General features: G+C 39.8%; 1 protein-coding gene across 1 annotated transcript; it reads right to left on the bottom strand.

The window, feature by feature from the left end:
• Nucleotides 1-293: 293 nt before the first annotated feature.
• Nucleotides 294-12,487, bottom strand: camk4 (calcium/calmodulin-dependent protein kinase IV). Its single transcript, XM_083669464.1, has 11 exons — nucleotides 12,097-12,487; nucleotides 7,460-7,538; nucleotides 6,998-7,060; nucleotides 6,740-6,822; nucleotides 6,344-6,416; nucleotides 4,416-4,506; nucleotides 4,008-4,082; nucleotides 3,553-3,628; nucleotides 2,893-3,019; nucleotides 2,155-2,307; nucleotides 294-1,912 (listed from the first exon to the last, which is right to left on the bottom strand). Exons 1-11 carry the CDS (start codon nucleotides 12,210-12,212, stop codon nucleotides 1,745-1,747), a joined length of 1,104 nt encoding a protein of 367 aa, XP_083525590.1. The 5' UTR covers nucleotides 12,213-12,487; the 3' UTR covers nucleotides 294-1,744.
• Between the last annotated feature and the right edge of the window lie 677 nt (nucleotides 12,488-13,164).

The following is a 13,164-nucleotide window of genomic DNA, read 5'->3' as shown; positions in this document are numbered from 1 at the left end:
TGAGATAAGAAAGCTTAACACTGACAATGTGAACAATGGTTTATTCCATACTGTTTAAATGTGTGTTTTTTGAGTTAGTGAAAACAATTTATAGTCCCCCGGCCTTCCCAACCTACTGTAAAGTTTTGGAAAAAGTGGAGAAATTGTGGCATAGTTCAATGCTGTCTGGAGGTTCACGTTATTCTGTTATTGCATGATAAACTGATTGCATAAATGTTAACTTTTTTTTTTTTTTTTTTTAAACACATACATTTATACACTACAAAACTCTTCAAACAAACAGCTTCAGATTGTTTTATTTGTCATCCAGTGAGTCCCGAATCAATCCTTAAAACCATTTCAAGACAACAATGATTAAATGTTCCCTTCAACATAGAAAATCAATTGGCCACATATTGTGGCCAATTGATGTCTGTATCACATGGTCCTCAGTAGGGCCTCTAATACTTCACTGTTTAACACAGATTACATCTCAGTCATGTGATGTCAATAACATACAGTGCTTTTTTTTATTTTTTTTCATTTACAGACAATCGCAGCAGTAAAGTTTAACATTCCAACATGCAAAAGGACAACCCCTGTTGAATCTCAATAATACTGATTATATGTATTTCATATACAGTATTATCCACAGCATTCTCTTACTGCAGGCAAAAGCATGCTTACATTTCAATACATAGCCAACCTTTTTATTTGTTAATTTTATATAAACATCCACTATGAAAGCTGCCTGTTTGTGTGTTTTACTGCAGGCATGTCAGTTAATGGGTTGATGAGAGAAATATTTGCACAAAGAGAACAACCCCGTCCATTGTACATGGCAGATGGGGATATTATCATAAAGCCTAGACAAAGATATTTTGGCACATAATATCTACTTCCATAATTCCATAAAATGACCATTAATATCCATTTCCCTGCAAATGCAATATAAAACTGGGGTGCCTTTTCAGTTGTACACAAGGTTTTCGTATACAAAAGTGAAAAGTTCATAAGATAAAACAATTCTACACTAAAAAATAACCTCCTGTTCTTTCAAAGTTTGAGTACAATCATTGTAGTCTAATTCATAAGAAGATATGAAATATTTCTCACAAAGGGAGTGTAAAACCAGTTAATAAGGTACAATAAGGCATTCTCCTTACAAGTTGTAATAAAGGTTCAGTTTATGACTTCTTCAAAAATGTTTCCTACCTGTTCTTCAAACAGATACTGTATATTTGTGAGATTTATTTGACCAGTATTGAATATCAGTCTAGATAGATTTTTCAGTCAGTACATTTCATCCCTATTCCAAATCATTCTATGATAATAATCATCACACATAATGGCCAACTAACTTTAAAATGCCTTTTTGTGCATCACATTAGATGTTATTTCAAACTGGCAAATGAATGCTGTGGATACTTGATAGCAGCCATTTTGCAGTTATGACATGATATTGTATAATTCAAGAGATCAACCATAGAGTAAAGCTACTTGCTGTGGGGCTATGACATGGGCATGCACAGTTAGAAATTTCCATTTCACATCCTTAAAATACTTGTTGTTGGCATGTTGTTCCAGGTTTTAGGTTGTACATTTTTAATAAGATCAGTCACATGCAATAAAACCAGGCAGAGAGTCCCCAGTCAGTGTGGTGGCAAAAAGCGTGTTATTGGACCATATTGTGGCCACTCAGCAACTTCATAATCCAATAGTAGGGCAATGCCTTCCTGGTTAAGAACACAGAGAAGGTCCACAGTTAGGAGCCCTCTTGTATCTGTGACTGCTCAGTATGTGGCTGTTCCTCTGAGTCTTGTGCCTCTTTCTGGTTGGACAAGTTGTTACAGTTTCTCTTGCTGTTGTCAGCACTGCCGTGACTGCTTGCACTGCCCAGTCGAGACGAGGCCACCACAGCTTTTACTGCTGCCTGTCATAACAAACACAATAGATCATTTATGTGTACTATGCAGATCAATCATAATCACAGAGGATGACTGGAACCCCATATACCTGCTTCTGCCTCCCTTACAAATGTGTAGGTATTCATTCAAATGATCACACAAAGGTCAGTGACATTCAAATGGTGGGACACCAAACGATTAGACATTGTTGTTGCTTTTAAGGGACTTGCTATCAACTACAAAACCACATTGAGAGGCTTTTCCCTACCTTTAGCTTTCGGCGTGCATTGAACTCCTGTAGCTTCTTCTGAGCAGTGTCCATATGGGCAGAGTTCACTGCCTTCCCAGTCACCCAGGGGTGTTGCAGAGCTTGCAAGGTTGTAAGCCGCTTCTTTGGGTCCTGAACAATCAGCTTTCTCACCTACAGGATAGATGCATGTAACATATGGTTAGTAACTGGGTCATTGAGAGAAATATGAATTCATTATTTGCTTGGATGCTACTGTGTGAGTTTTGTCCTCATAACAAGTTGGCCCAGTTTGTATTGTGGAGATGTTTACGAGATGGATGTAGTCTCTTTTGCCCTCCTTTTCTATTTGCTCTCCTTTTTCCTCATCTTTTATAATCAGAGACACACATGTACATACATATACCAACTGAACTTCCACCTAAGACAAAACCCATTGATAGAAGAAGAAAGCAATCCAAATGTGTCTGTCCAATCAATCCAATATCTGTAGGCTAGCTCACTATAATCCTGTGTGTGCTAATCTTGTCCACCAAAAAAGCTAAACATTTCCAAAAGCATATATGAACCACAGTTTTATCTGTTGGTTGTCATTCTAGCCTTTTAATCTGTGACTGGAAAACTGGGAGTTTGAACTTTCTAGCCAATTAATGACTTTGATTTATTTAATGAAAACCAGCAGGACTGCGGCCCCCAAGGACCCCTGGAGTTGTGCACCCCTGGGTTACTTCAGTAAATAAATACATGTGGGTCACTCACCAGGTCCTTGGCGTTGAGAGACACATTGTCCCACCAGGGGGAGACAAAGTCATATTCACAGTTCAAGATTCTCTTGAACATGAACTGGTCTCCTCTATCATCGAAGAACGGTTCAAAGCCACATAACCTGTCAGGGGGAGATGAAATATGAAGCATATATCAACCACTGACAGCTGTGGTCCAGTGATTTAGTAGCTATGGCTTGACAGGCAATGGCAGAGAGTGGCAAGGGCTACACATCTATCAGAGATGTAGCTGCAACTGGCAAACTTGAGTAAGTGACAAAATACTATTTTCAAAATACTATATAAGCTTTTTTTTTTTAATCCATATTCAGTAGCAGCAATTTTTCTGACTACTGTTTTTGCAATTTCATTTCCTGGCTTGCTCTATAATGGGGAACTTACAACACATAATCAGTGTGTGAAAATACAAGATCATTCACAAGCTCTAAAAACAGGCAGGCACCGACACGCTTTCAAGACGACAACTGAAAATGGTTCCTACTTCCTCTTGCCAAATGAGCCACATATGATTTCTTGCTTCAAAAAAATGTGCTGCTATCGAATCAATAAAACTGTTGTGTGTGAAAATGAACTGACGTGTTTTAATGCCATGATTCAGGGTTTCAATCAACTTTTAGAGACTGTTGTCACTTACAAGATGTACGTGATAACTCCCACAGACCACATGTCAACCTCAGGTCCATAAGCACATCCTCGCAAAATCTCTGGGGCTAGAGGGAGAGGGAGAGGGAAAGAAAGCAAGAGAGGTAGGAGGAGAGGCAGCGCATGGTGGAGGGAGGGAGGGAGGGGGGAAGAGGCAATGCGGTAGACATAACAAGGGGGTAGGGAAAGAGAGAGAGAGAGAGAGAGAGAGAGAGAGAGAGAGAGAGAGCCACCAATTCATAACCCAATTCATGAAATTCATCCACGTAAGTTATAGCCTTTTAGGTTAGTATGTGGACTAAGTATTACAATGATAACCCTTCTCTGCTTAAAGCATGCATGTAGATAAAACAAGAACAGGCAACACAGCTAAAATCTACATGTTTATGTAAAACAGCATGGTGACTAATAAATGACATAGCATCACAGAAATGGATTAGAACTCACCACAATAGCCTGGTGTACCACAGACTGTCTTCATTGTGACTTGATCATCTATGATCTTTGACAGACCAAAATCAGCTGAAGTGAGAGAGAGAGAAACACATTAGGAGCTCCTGCATCTTCCTGGAAGATCTCTGCTCTGGCATTAATTCATAATGATCTTTGATCATTCTGTGGTCCTCTGTGGTCCTCTGTTGTGCTCTATGGCTCAGTTGGTAGAGCATGGCACTAACAACGAAATGTATGCACTCACTGCAATGTAAGTCGCTTTGGATAAAAGCGTCAGCTAAATGGCATATATATATATATATATATACTATAGGTATATTCTAGGTACAATAGAGTCTGTTCAGGCTCAATGGATGTTCTTTCTGATAATTGGAGAATCCCTAAGTGCATTGAGTAACCCACCTATTTTGAGAGGCGCATCTGGTGCTGAAGTGGCATATAGGAGGTTCTCAGGTTTCAGGTCTCGGTGCACTACTCCATTCTCGTGAAGGTACTGCCCAAAGACAAGACAACAACACTCAGGTGAATGACTGACTTGTTGTCATGTGTGTTACTGTTCTGACTGTTTTAGGATTCTGCACTGCTCTTCATCTCAATGCACACTCTGGAAATGCCCACTGCCCTCATTTAAATCATTGCATAAATGTGTTCTCCTCACACAATATTCCAGCAAATAGTAAACTGTTGAAAGAGCATTCCTTTGCTCTGGTTTTTCAGCACAACACTCCTGTAACAGTGTTACACTATTCAACTATATAACATGTCTCTCTGACTCTGTAAGCATGTTTTATACTATTCTTGGGCTCAGCCAGTACTTTTACCAAGCACTTGGTAAGTGTTACCACGGTAACTCATTAAATAAAACAACGTGGGCCAAAGTAGTCTGCCCAGTTACAGAGAACAGAGCAGTAAGCTGCCTACTGAAAGGCAAGGTGGGAGAGAGCAATCACACTAGCTAAAACTATAAGCACACAAATGGTGTAGGCCTACTTTGATCTATCTATGGCTTGCGGTCATGATAACAATGAGATCTGTTTTTTAAGGGGGCTATTGTAAAAGTTTATCATCTGGACATTGTGGGTGGTTGGTTATGTAAATTCTTACGTAAATCAAAGCAAATTTGCATGACAGTGCATACTGAATTTGATACCGCAACAAAAATTTATATCTTCTCTGCTCGTAATTACAGGCACTGAATTTAAGGCATCATATTCCCCACACCATTTATTGTGACAACCTGGGGTGTAATCTCTCCATTATGTCAGAGGGGAATTCTCTACTCCTGTGCAAGGCTCAGTGGAGCTGACACACATAAAGTGTCCTCTCTCATCATAAGAGTGTGGGAAGGCAGCAGCATCCCCCCTCCACCACCACCCCCCATCACCTCACACACACACCCACACCCACAAACCCTGGCGCATCCAGGGCCTCCCACCGCTGCCATACCATTCCACTCAAAATAATTAATTTTGGCAAACAGGCTATCGTAACCCAACTGCACAGCTGTGTATTCTCAATTTAGCATTCTTCAGTCAGGCAAAGTACCTTTGATGTATTCCATATGTTTGACAATTGAAGACAGAAATTCTGTCATTTGATTTTGAGACAAAAAAAAAAGATAAATAAAGATTATTGTTTTAACCGTGTACACACTGTATTTCTGTTTGTGCAAATAAAAAAAACTAAACATCATAGAACATGACGAAAAAGGGACAAATCTGTCACAAACAAGAATGGACTAAAATACTATATGTGCCAATGAGATTGGCGGGACATTGAGCTACCATGACGGTCCACTGGGATGTGAAATATCCAGATGGCTTTTCATGTAACAGACCCCAAACCGACGTGGCCATGTATACACATCACAGCAAATCAACAAAGTACAAACACTTCCTCAACAACACAGAGTCACTTCATAAAGATCTTGAAGCTTTAGAAATCCTATTTTTCTCCCCTCATCTGACCCACTGGGAACACAGCTGCTATTTTATCATGAACAGCCAGCCTTGAGCTGATTTCAATGCATTCAAAATCCCCACTGTCTTACTATTTCATCTCCTTGGCAACGGAAATCTTTGCAAACTGAAGAGTAAATAATAAGATAACAGTAACAAGGTACAGGAGAGCTTGGAATCAAATTCACCATATAGGCTCTGATTCTGTTTTTGCTAATAACCTTCCTCTTACAGTATAATATAGATAAGTAGAAGGGCTGGAGGAGAAGTGGGAGGTTAGAACAGATACGCAGGTCAAAAGCATGACAACAGTTTGTTTGGCTGACATTCATTAGCTTGAGACAGGACAGGTGTTAGATGAGATCAACTCACCGCAACAGCCTCTAGAACCTGTTTGACAGCATCTGCAGCATCACGCTCAGTGTAGTAGCCCTTCTCCACAACTCTGATGAAACCAAAACACAGTGTGATTATTAGACAGAGGAATGGTGTTGAGTGACTCTAAGTCCAGGCTAGGCTTGGGTACTTTGTATTGTATTGTATTGTATTGTATTGTATTGTATTGTATTGTATTGTATTGTATTGCATTACACCTGTGGTACATGCACCTGCATAAATGTCCAGGGTTTGTGATAAAACTGGGGAGATAATGTGTGTCTTTCTACTGTCCTTTTCTCCTACATTGGTAACCTGGAAGAAGTGGGGGTCAGGTCACCCAGTATGTACAGTAATTACCCCCCTGACTGACACTAAAAACAGTGAGCGAACCTGTCAAATAGTTCTCCTCCAGTCACAAGCTCCAACACCAGACTGATCTCTGATGGGGTCTCAAAGATCTCTTTGAGTTTGATCTGAAAAAAAGGGAGGGAGAAGAACAGACACATCTATGGTAGCATGTTAATTATACGTCAGATATAAATCCAAAATCTTTAAGAAGTGAATGCGTTTTTAAAAAATAAGGCAAAACTATACACTAAATTTATTGGAAAGAAAACGGAACAGCAGAACATTTCTCAGAAGCCTCACAATGTTTGGGTGAGAGAGTCTGAGTAGAACACCTATCTCTGTCCTCACAATCTTCTTGTCCACCTGCAGAAACAAAATTAAACTAGATTAGGGGAGAAAAATGAAACTGTTGAATTCTAAGTTACATTATTACACTGGGAGGTCCTGAAAAGTCCTAACATGTACACTACAAAGTAGTATGTGAAGGCCCTCAAGCTATGTATGGATATGAGTAGGCCAGTACTGCCAACAATACACTTTGTATAATTTGACTTTATAATGAGAGAGAAGCTGACTTGTGCAACAGGACCCTAGAGCCTAAAAGAAAGAGTTAATAATGCAAGGCAGTGGTAAAAGCAAAGGCACTATGTGGTAAAAATTATTACTATACAAGATGAGCTAGTTAGTTGTCTTTATGAGTGCAAACATGAACCAGGATATGCTCCCTGTCCAGAGTATCTTAAACACCAGGTGATAACTTACTGTCTTCTTCAGTGTTTTCACTGCGTAGGGCTTCTGCGTTCCCTTCTGTCGACATCTGCACACCACTGATGTCGCTCCCCTGTGTGGAGAGGGAATACGCAGCTTAAGATGCAAGAACTGTCAAGTGGGTGGGGATACATTTGTATGCACATTGCCCAAGACACTGTATCCCAGGGAATGGCTTACTGGCTTTAATAAGATCCTATACCTCCGCCATGACGACATGGAGTTTGTATGTAATATGCTTATTAAACAATGTAGTTAATAGAGGAACTACAGCCTTACTACACATGCATAATAACAATGTAACATGAACATTCTATTTGTCTTAGTACTGATGTATGCACCTCTGGGTGATGGGTTGGCAAATGCCACCACAATGCTACAGTATAAGATTTGTATATTATTGTTATTTTGTATTTTGTTTAGGGTGCATTTGAAAAAGAGACATGGGTCTCAAGGTGATTTCCCTGACAAAATAAAGGTTAAATCAAAAAAATAAAAACAAACCTAAAGTAAATACTTGACATAGACATAGACAGTCGGAAAACATGGAGATGGTATTCTCTCTGGATATGGCATTATCATTGGTTGAAATGGGTCAGCAGCTCATTCACCTGGACCACTGGCACTGTGTCATCAGAGCCGTGTTCCTCTTTAATTAAAAGCCCTGAGCCATAAAGGCAACCGACTGTGATGATCTCAATTTCATCCATTCAAAGTAGTTTGAGGAGAGTTTTTTTTATTGAAACTTGAGGTAAACAACATGACCATGCATTATCGGATATAGGCTATTAATAATAAGAGTTCTGTAGTAAAAGGAGAATTATTATGATGGATCAGAGAAGGACACATACGGTTCTGCAATCTATCTCCATTAAATGATGGCTACATTGGAGGCCTTCCAATGAGCAAATAAGTCAAATTTAGTTGCACAGCTTAGCTCATGCAATTAGGATGGAGAGAGCAGAGGCAGCTTCTGAGAGAGGAGGCAGCTTCTGTGAAAGCATCCTGGCTCTCATTAGGCACCCAGACGCAGATAAACCAGCAACACACACACACACACACACACACACACACACACACACACACACACACACACACACACACACACACACACACACACACACTCTCTCTCAATCTCTCACTCGCTCTCTCTCTCGCCTCTCCCCACACCTTCTCTTTCTATCTCTCTCTCCTCATTCTATCTTCTTCTCTCTTTCTCCTCTGAGGCAATAGGAAATATCCCCATGTGCAGGCATGACAGCCAGTTTACAGCTTCAATCTGACTAAAATAATTACAATTCTGAGAAATAGACTTGAGATATAAAAACAGAACTTGCATACATTATGTTTTGCAATCGGTTGGCTGCAATGGGGCTCATATTTGGAATGCACATGGAACGCATATTTGATGGAAAGAAACAAATCAAAGGCTTAATAAGGGAGAGTGAATGACCTCATCTCAACATATCCTCCTCCCTCCTCCTTGTAATGTCTACAATGCCTCATTTCATTAAATCATTAAAACTTAATGTTGTACAGACCAGAGGGATCTATATTAATGAGTTCGCCCTGCTTTCTACATGATGTATGAGAGCACGTGTAATGACCATTTTCCTATTCAACTTCCACAGGGAAATTCATTGGCTGGAGTAAGAGGAAGAAAAACACAGGCCATGACCACAACATGAGAGCACACATTATCAATAAATGATTAGTAGAGTCTCTCATGCTTCCTTTGGAATTGTGTTGGAACAGCTGATTTGATGTGTAGCTACTGGAAATGGAGTGACATCGATATTTCCTTTATAAATAGAATAATAGTCAGTTCCTGACCCAAGGTATAACAAAACATGGACTGCTTTCAGTTGAAGATTTTATCTAAAAGAAAAGGTCATTTGGATTTTCTTTTTGTAGGCCTAGGTGTAATGCAATACAGATACACAATACAATACAATACAATACAATACAATACAATACAATACAATACAATACAATACATAGGCCTAATGGCAGCTCACAATATTTTATGAATCCGATTTCTCAAACACCAGCAAAAGGTATTAGGTCCTTGTGTGTAAATGTGCATTTTTTCGTCAATCTATTCATTCATTCATTCATTTTAGTCAATTAATATGTTAATCCACTCCATAATCTTACTCCCAATTCTGTTTCTCCCAGTATTGTTTTGATATCCTTCTTGCATTATTTTACTTCTAGAGCACTCAACCCTGAGAGAGATTATTTAATTTAGAGGTGATTATACTGTACAAATACCATGGATGATCCAATATGCTATTCATTTATCCTGGCAGGCTGATACCTTTAGAATGAGGTGCATTGTTACTGTCAGCTCGACCACTAAGTGGCAGATAGACAGGCAAAGATCTGCATTACCAGACCCTGCTCCGCACAGAGAGGGAAATTAGCTCCAGCTTCATCAGGAAGGCCTTTCTGGTAAAGGATTCAATTGCGGGATGATTTAACAGATGGGTCTTCATCAGAGACCAGAACACTATTTCAGATAATCAGTGATGAGCTTCACTAATGGATAAGATTCATCAATCCAAATAGAATGACCATTGCCAGAGAGCTAAACTCCACAGAATGTGCTATAATCCACAAAGTGTGCGAATGTGAAAATAGGACATTTATCATCAATGAACAACACTAAAAGCTTTTCCCATAAACGCTGCCGGTATAACCAACCCCATCAATGCAACACAATGTAATAGTAATAGCCTAGGGGCCTGTTCTCATTTCTACTTCTATACTATTTCTACTGTATTGTCTTATTTATTTACAACTCAAAGTTTGGTGTATTTCTGAAACAAAGGTGGGACAATATTACATTTCCTGCAGAAGGAATAATGTACAAGTAGGCAAAATTGGTTTGTGAACGTGCTCCAAAGACAACTAAAGATCACTAAAATAACTGTCTATTGAAAAGATGAAACAAAAGACGAGACGAGAAGGAGGTGATCTATTTGACATAAAACAGTTTAATCTAAAGGAAACCTTACTGACCTCATCCTTTTTCCAATTGGATGGAACTCAAATAAAGCAGTTCTAAACCGCAAAAAAAAACAAAAAAAACTGATGGCCTCTTTGCTTTGACTGCTAAGAGCTGCCTGCATGCACATTACACAAGCTGCTCCTGGTTCCGTTTTGTACTCACACAGCATTATATAATCCCAGTGGAGAGAGAGATGCTGCTTCTTTCAGGAGCATAGCTAGCTCAATTATGCATTCAGCTGGCTCCACTGTGCTCTCCCAGGGCCAAATAGCTTCACTGGACTCTGATTGAGAACATTCAAGAGTCAAAAGCTGAACCTCCCTGTGTGTGACGATATAACTGATATATAATACCCAAAGACATGTGTTCAACCTTTAACGAGCCATGGTTGCCTGCCTGTCACTTCTGAGCCCTGTCAAGCTTGAAAGTGTACAGAAGCCTACATTATTGGTTTGATCTTAAACACCACACCAGACAAATACTTGTTCAAGGCATTCCTGTGAACCTGAGCCAACAGATATTATGCTGTCGATACGGTCCAACTCTTAAGGATATTACCATATTGCCTATCCTCTAACCTAAATCAATTTCAAACTTGAATTAATTTAAACTCCACAAGATATATTATCTCTGCTTATGACTGAGAGCAGTTCAGCTGGATTGGCATCAGATCCACATGGGAGCTCGTTGGTTGCCACTAATTTCCCCTTATTCGATGGATTCAATTTCCTGTTTCAATTCCACAATCCTGATTAAGGCTCAATGGCATATCCTTAAGTGCAGCAGTTGTCCCTCTGTTATCAATCAGCATGGTTTGCATAATGCAAGGCACTATATGGAGTTTGGCCTCTCTATAAGACATATTATAAAGCAGTAGGCCTCCATAATCAATACGGCACCTTAAATACCACCCTAATCTGGCTGTTTCCATAATATTCCCTGAATAAAAAAGGTACCAATCCTCACCGATGTTGTCACCAGACCACAACATCGAGCTGTAATATTGTGCACCAATAACCTGTGAAATATAGTACTGTTATTGTGCTGGTGGTGGCCTTTTTCAGGGCCATTGCCTAGAAACTGTTAGGTAATATAAACACTACTTTAATGAAATCCAATAGTATGCAGTATCTGAAAGGGAACAATGTTTGCTGTACCTTGAGCGAAAGTAATGTGCGTGAACTTGTGGGAAATCGACATATCTATTTTTCATGCAAAGAAAGTGTATAATATGCAGCAAAGTGCTATTGAGGACAAACATGCGTGGCTGTGCGCCTAAAAAACAATCATAAAAATGTATTTGGACAGTTGCACTGCATTACTTAGGTTGTTGTTGTTGTTGTTGAACAATAGTTTCAATCTCACAAAAAGCCTCGAGGAAATTGTGGTAACCCACTGTGCGTGGGTGTGTGTGTGTGTGGCAGTATAATCTAACCAATGAAAATAAGAACATACCATACAATAACAGCAATTCTGGGTAGCCTGTGAACTAAAAAGCAATAAGTATAACAACAAATCTTATCAGAGTGAGAACCATCAGATCAGCATGAGATTCCATGGCATCAAGTCAGTTCAAAGCAAAACATGGTAACAGTTGTACTCTACATATCATGCTCACCGTCCCAATTCGGACTCCAACTCATAGTAGTCAGCCAGCGTCTCCTTCTTGGATCCATCTATCCAGTAATCTGAGGTTGCCGCTGCTCGAGATGAGGGCATAGTGACTTGAAGCATCTCCAGTTATCGAGACGGATTCAAGTATCCTGAGAGCCGTCTCCCCTGCGGCGATTCACTGCTTTGACTCAGTTACAGTGGTGTGAAGAAAAGCGAGTTGGTGTTACAGTACCTCTAAGGTGAAAAGAGCCGCGTGAGACCGTTATCTTTTACGCAAGAAGCGCTGATGAAACGGAGAACGCAGCCATTTGACAAAATGTCACATCAGTTAAGCGGCAATATCATAAACCGGTTGGAGTACAGAATGAAACCTAAATGCATTATTCTTCACAGCTGCCAGCTCCGCTTCGCTACCATATTGCACTGTGTACAGGAAAAGCAAGTGTGCAGAGCCAGAGTGAGAGGAGCCTGCGTTTCAGCTGGTTTCCACCGGGTCTTACTGTCGCCAATGTAACATCAAAAACAATTTAGTTACCTGAGGTCATAATCATGCACGTCATATTGCCATAAACAATTATTGAGTTGCTTATGACAAACATTTTTAACTAAATACTTACGAAACAAGTTGTTTCGTGGCGGGGTGCTGGGCCAACAGACAATGTTACTATACAGTGTTTTTCATATCTACAATAGATAGGCCCTCAGGCATGTGGTATTGTAATACAAATGCTTCATGACACTTTGAAGACATGAAAGTGTTATTCTAATGCCCCATATTGTCATTAAAACACAGAATGAGGGCTTGAAACTGCCAAGCCCAAATCCCACTCTCCCTGCATGGTTGGTCATCCTTTAGGACTCAAGCAGTGCATGACTACAGAGGAGCTCAGAGGCCATCTGCTCACTACCTGCTCAGTCAGAGGGAAAATATATAAAATCCCCAACAGGGCTGCCTCAAATACATCAAGTTATTCTCCTCTCTTCTCTTCCTTTTTTTTTAAAGAGTACAGATACAGATATATTGTGTCATATTGATAATACGTAATATAATATGACATCAAGACAGTAGAAA

Source organism: Argentina silus, assembly GCF_951799395.1.
Source record: "Argentina silus genome assembly, chromosome: 5".
Taxonomy (NCBI): Eukaryota; Metazoa; Chordata; class Actinopteri; order Argentiniformes; family Argentinidae; genus Argentina; species Argentina silus.
Note: the sequence above shows the minus strand (reverse complement) of the source record. Positions and strands in the feature narration are given on the sequence as shown.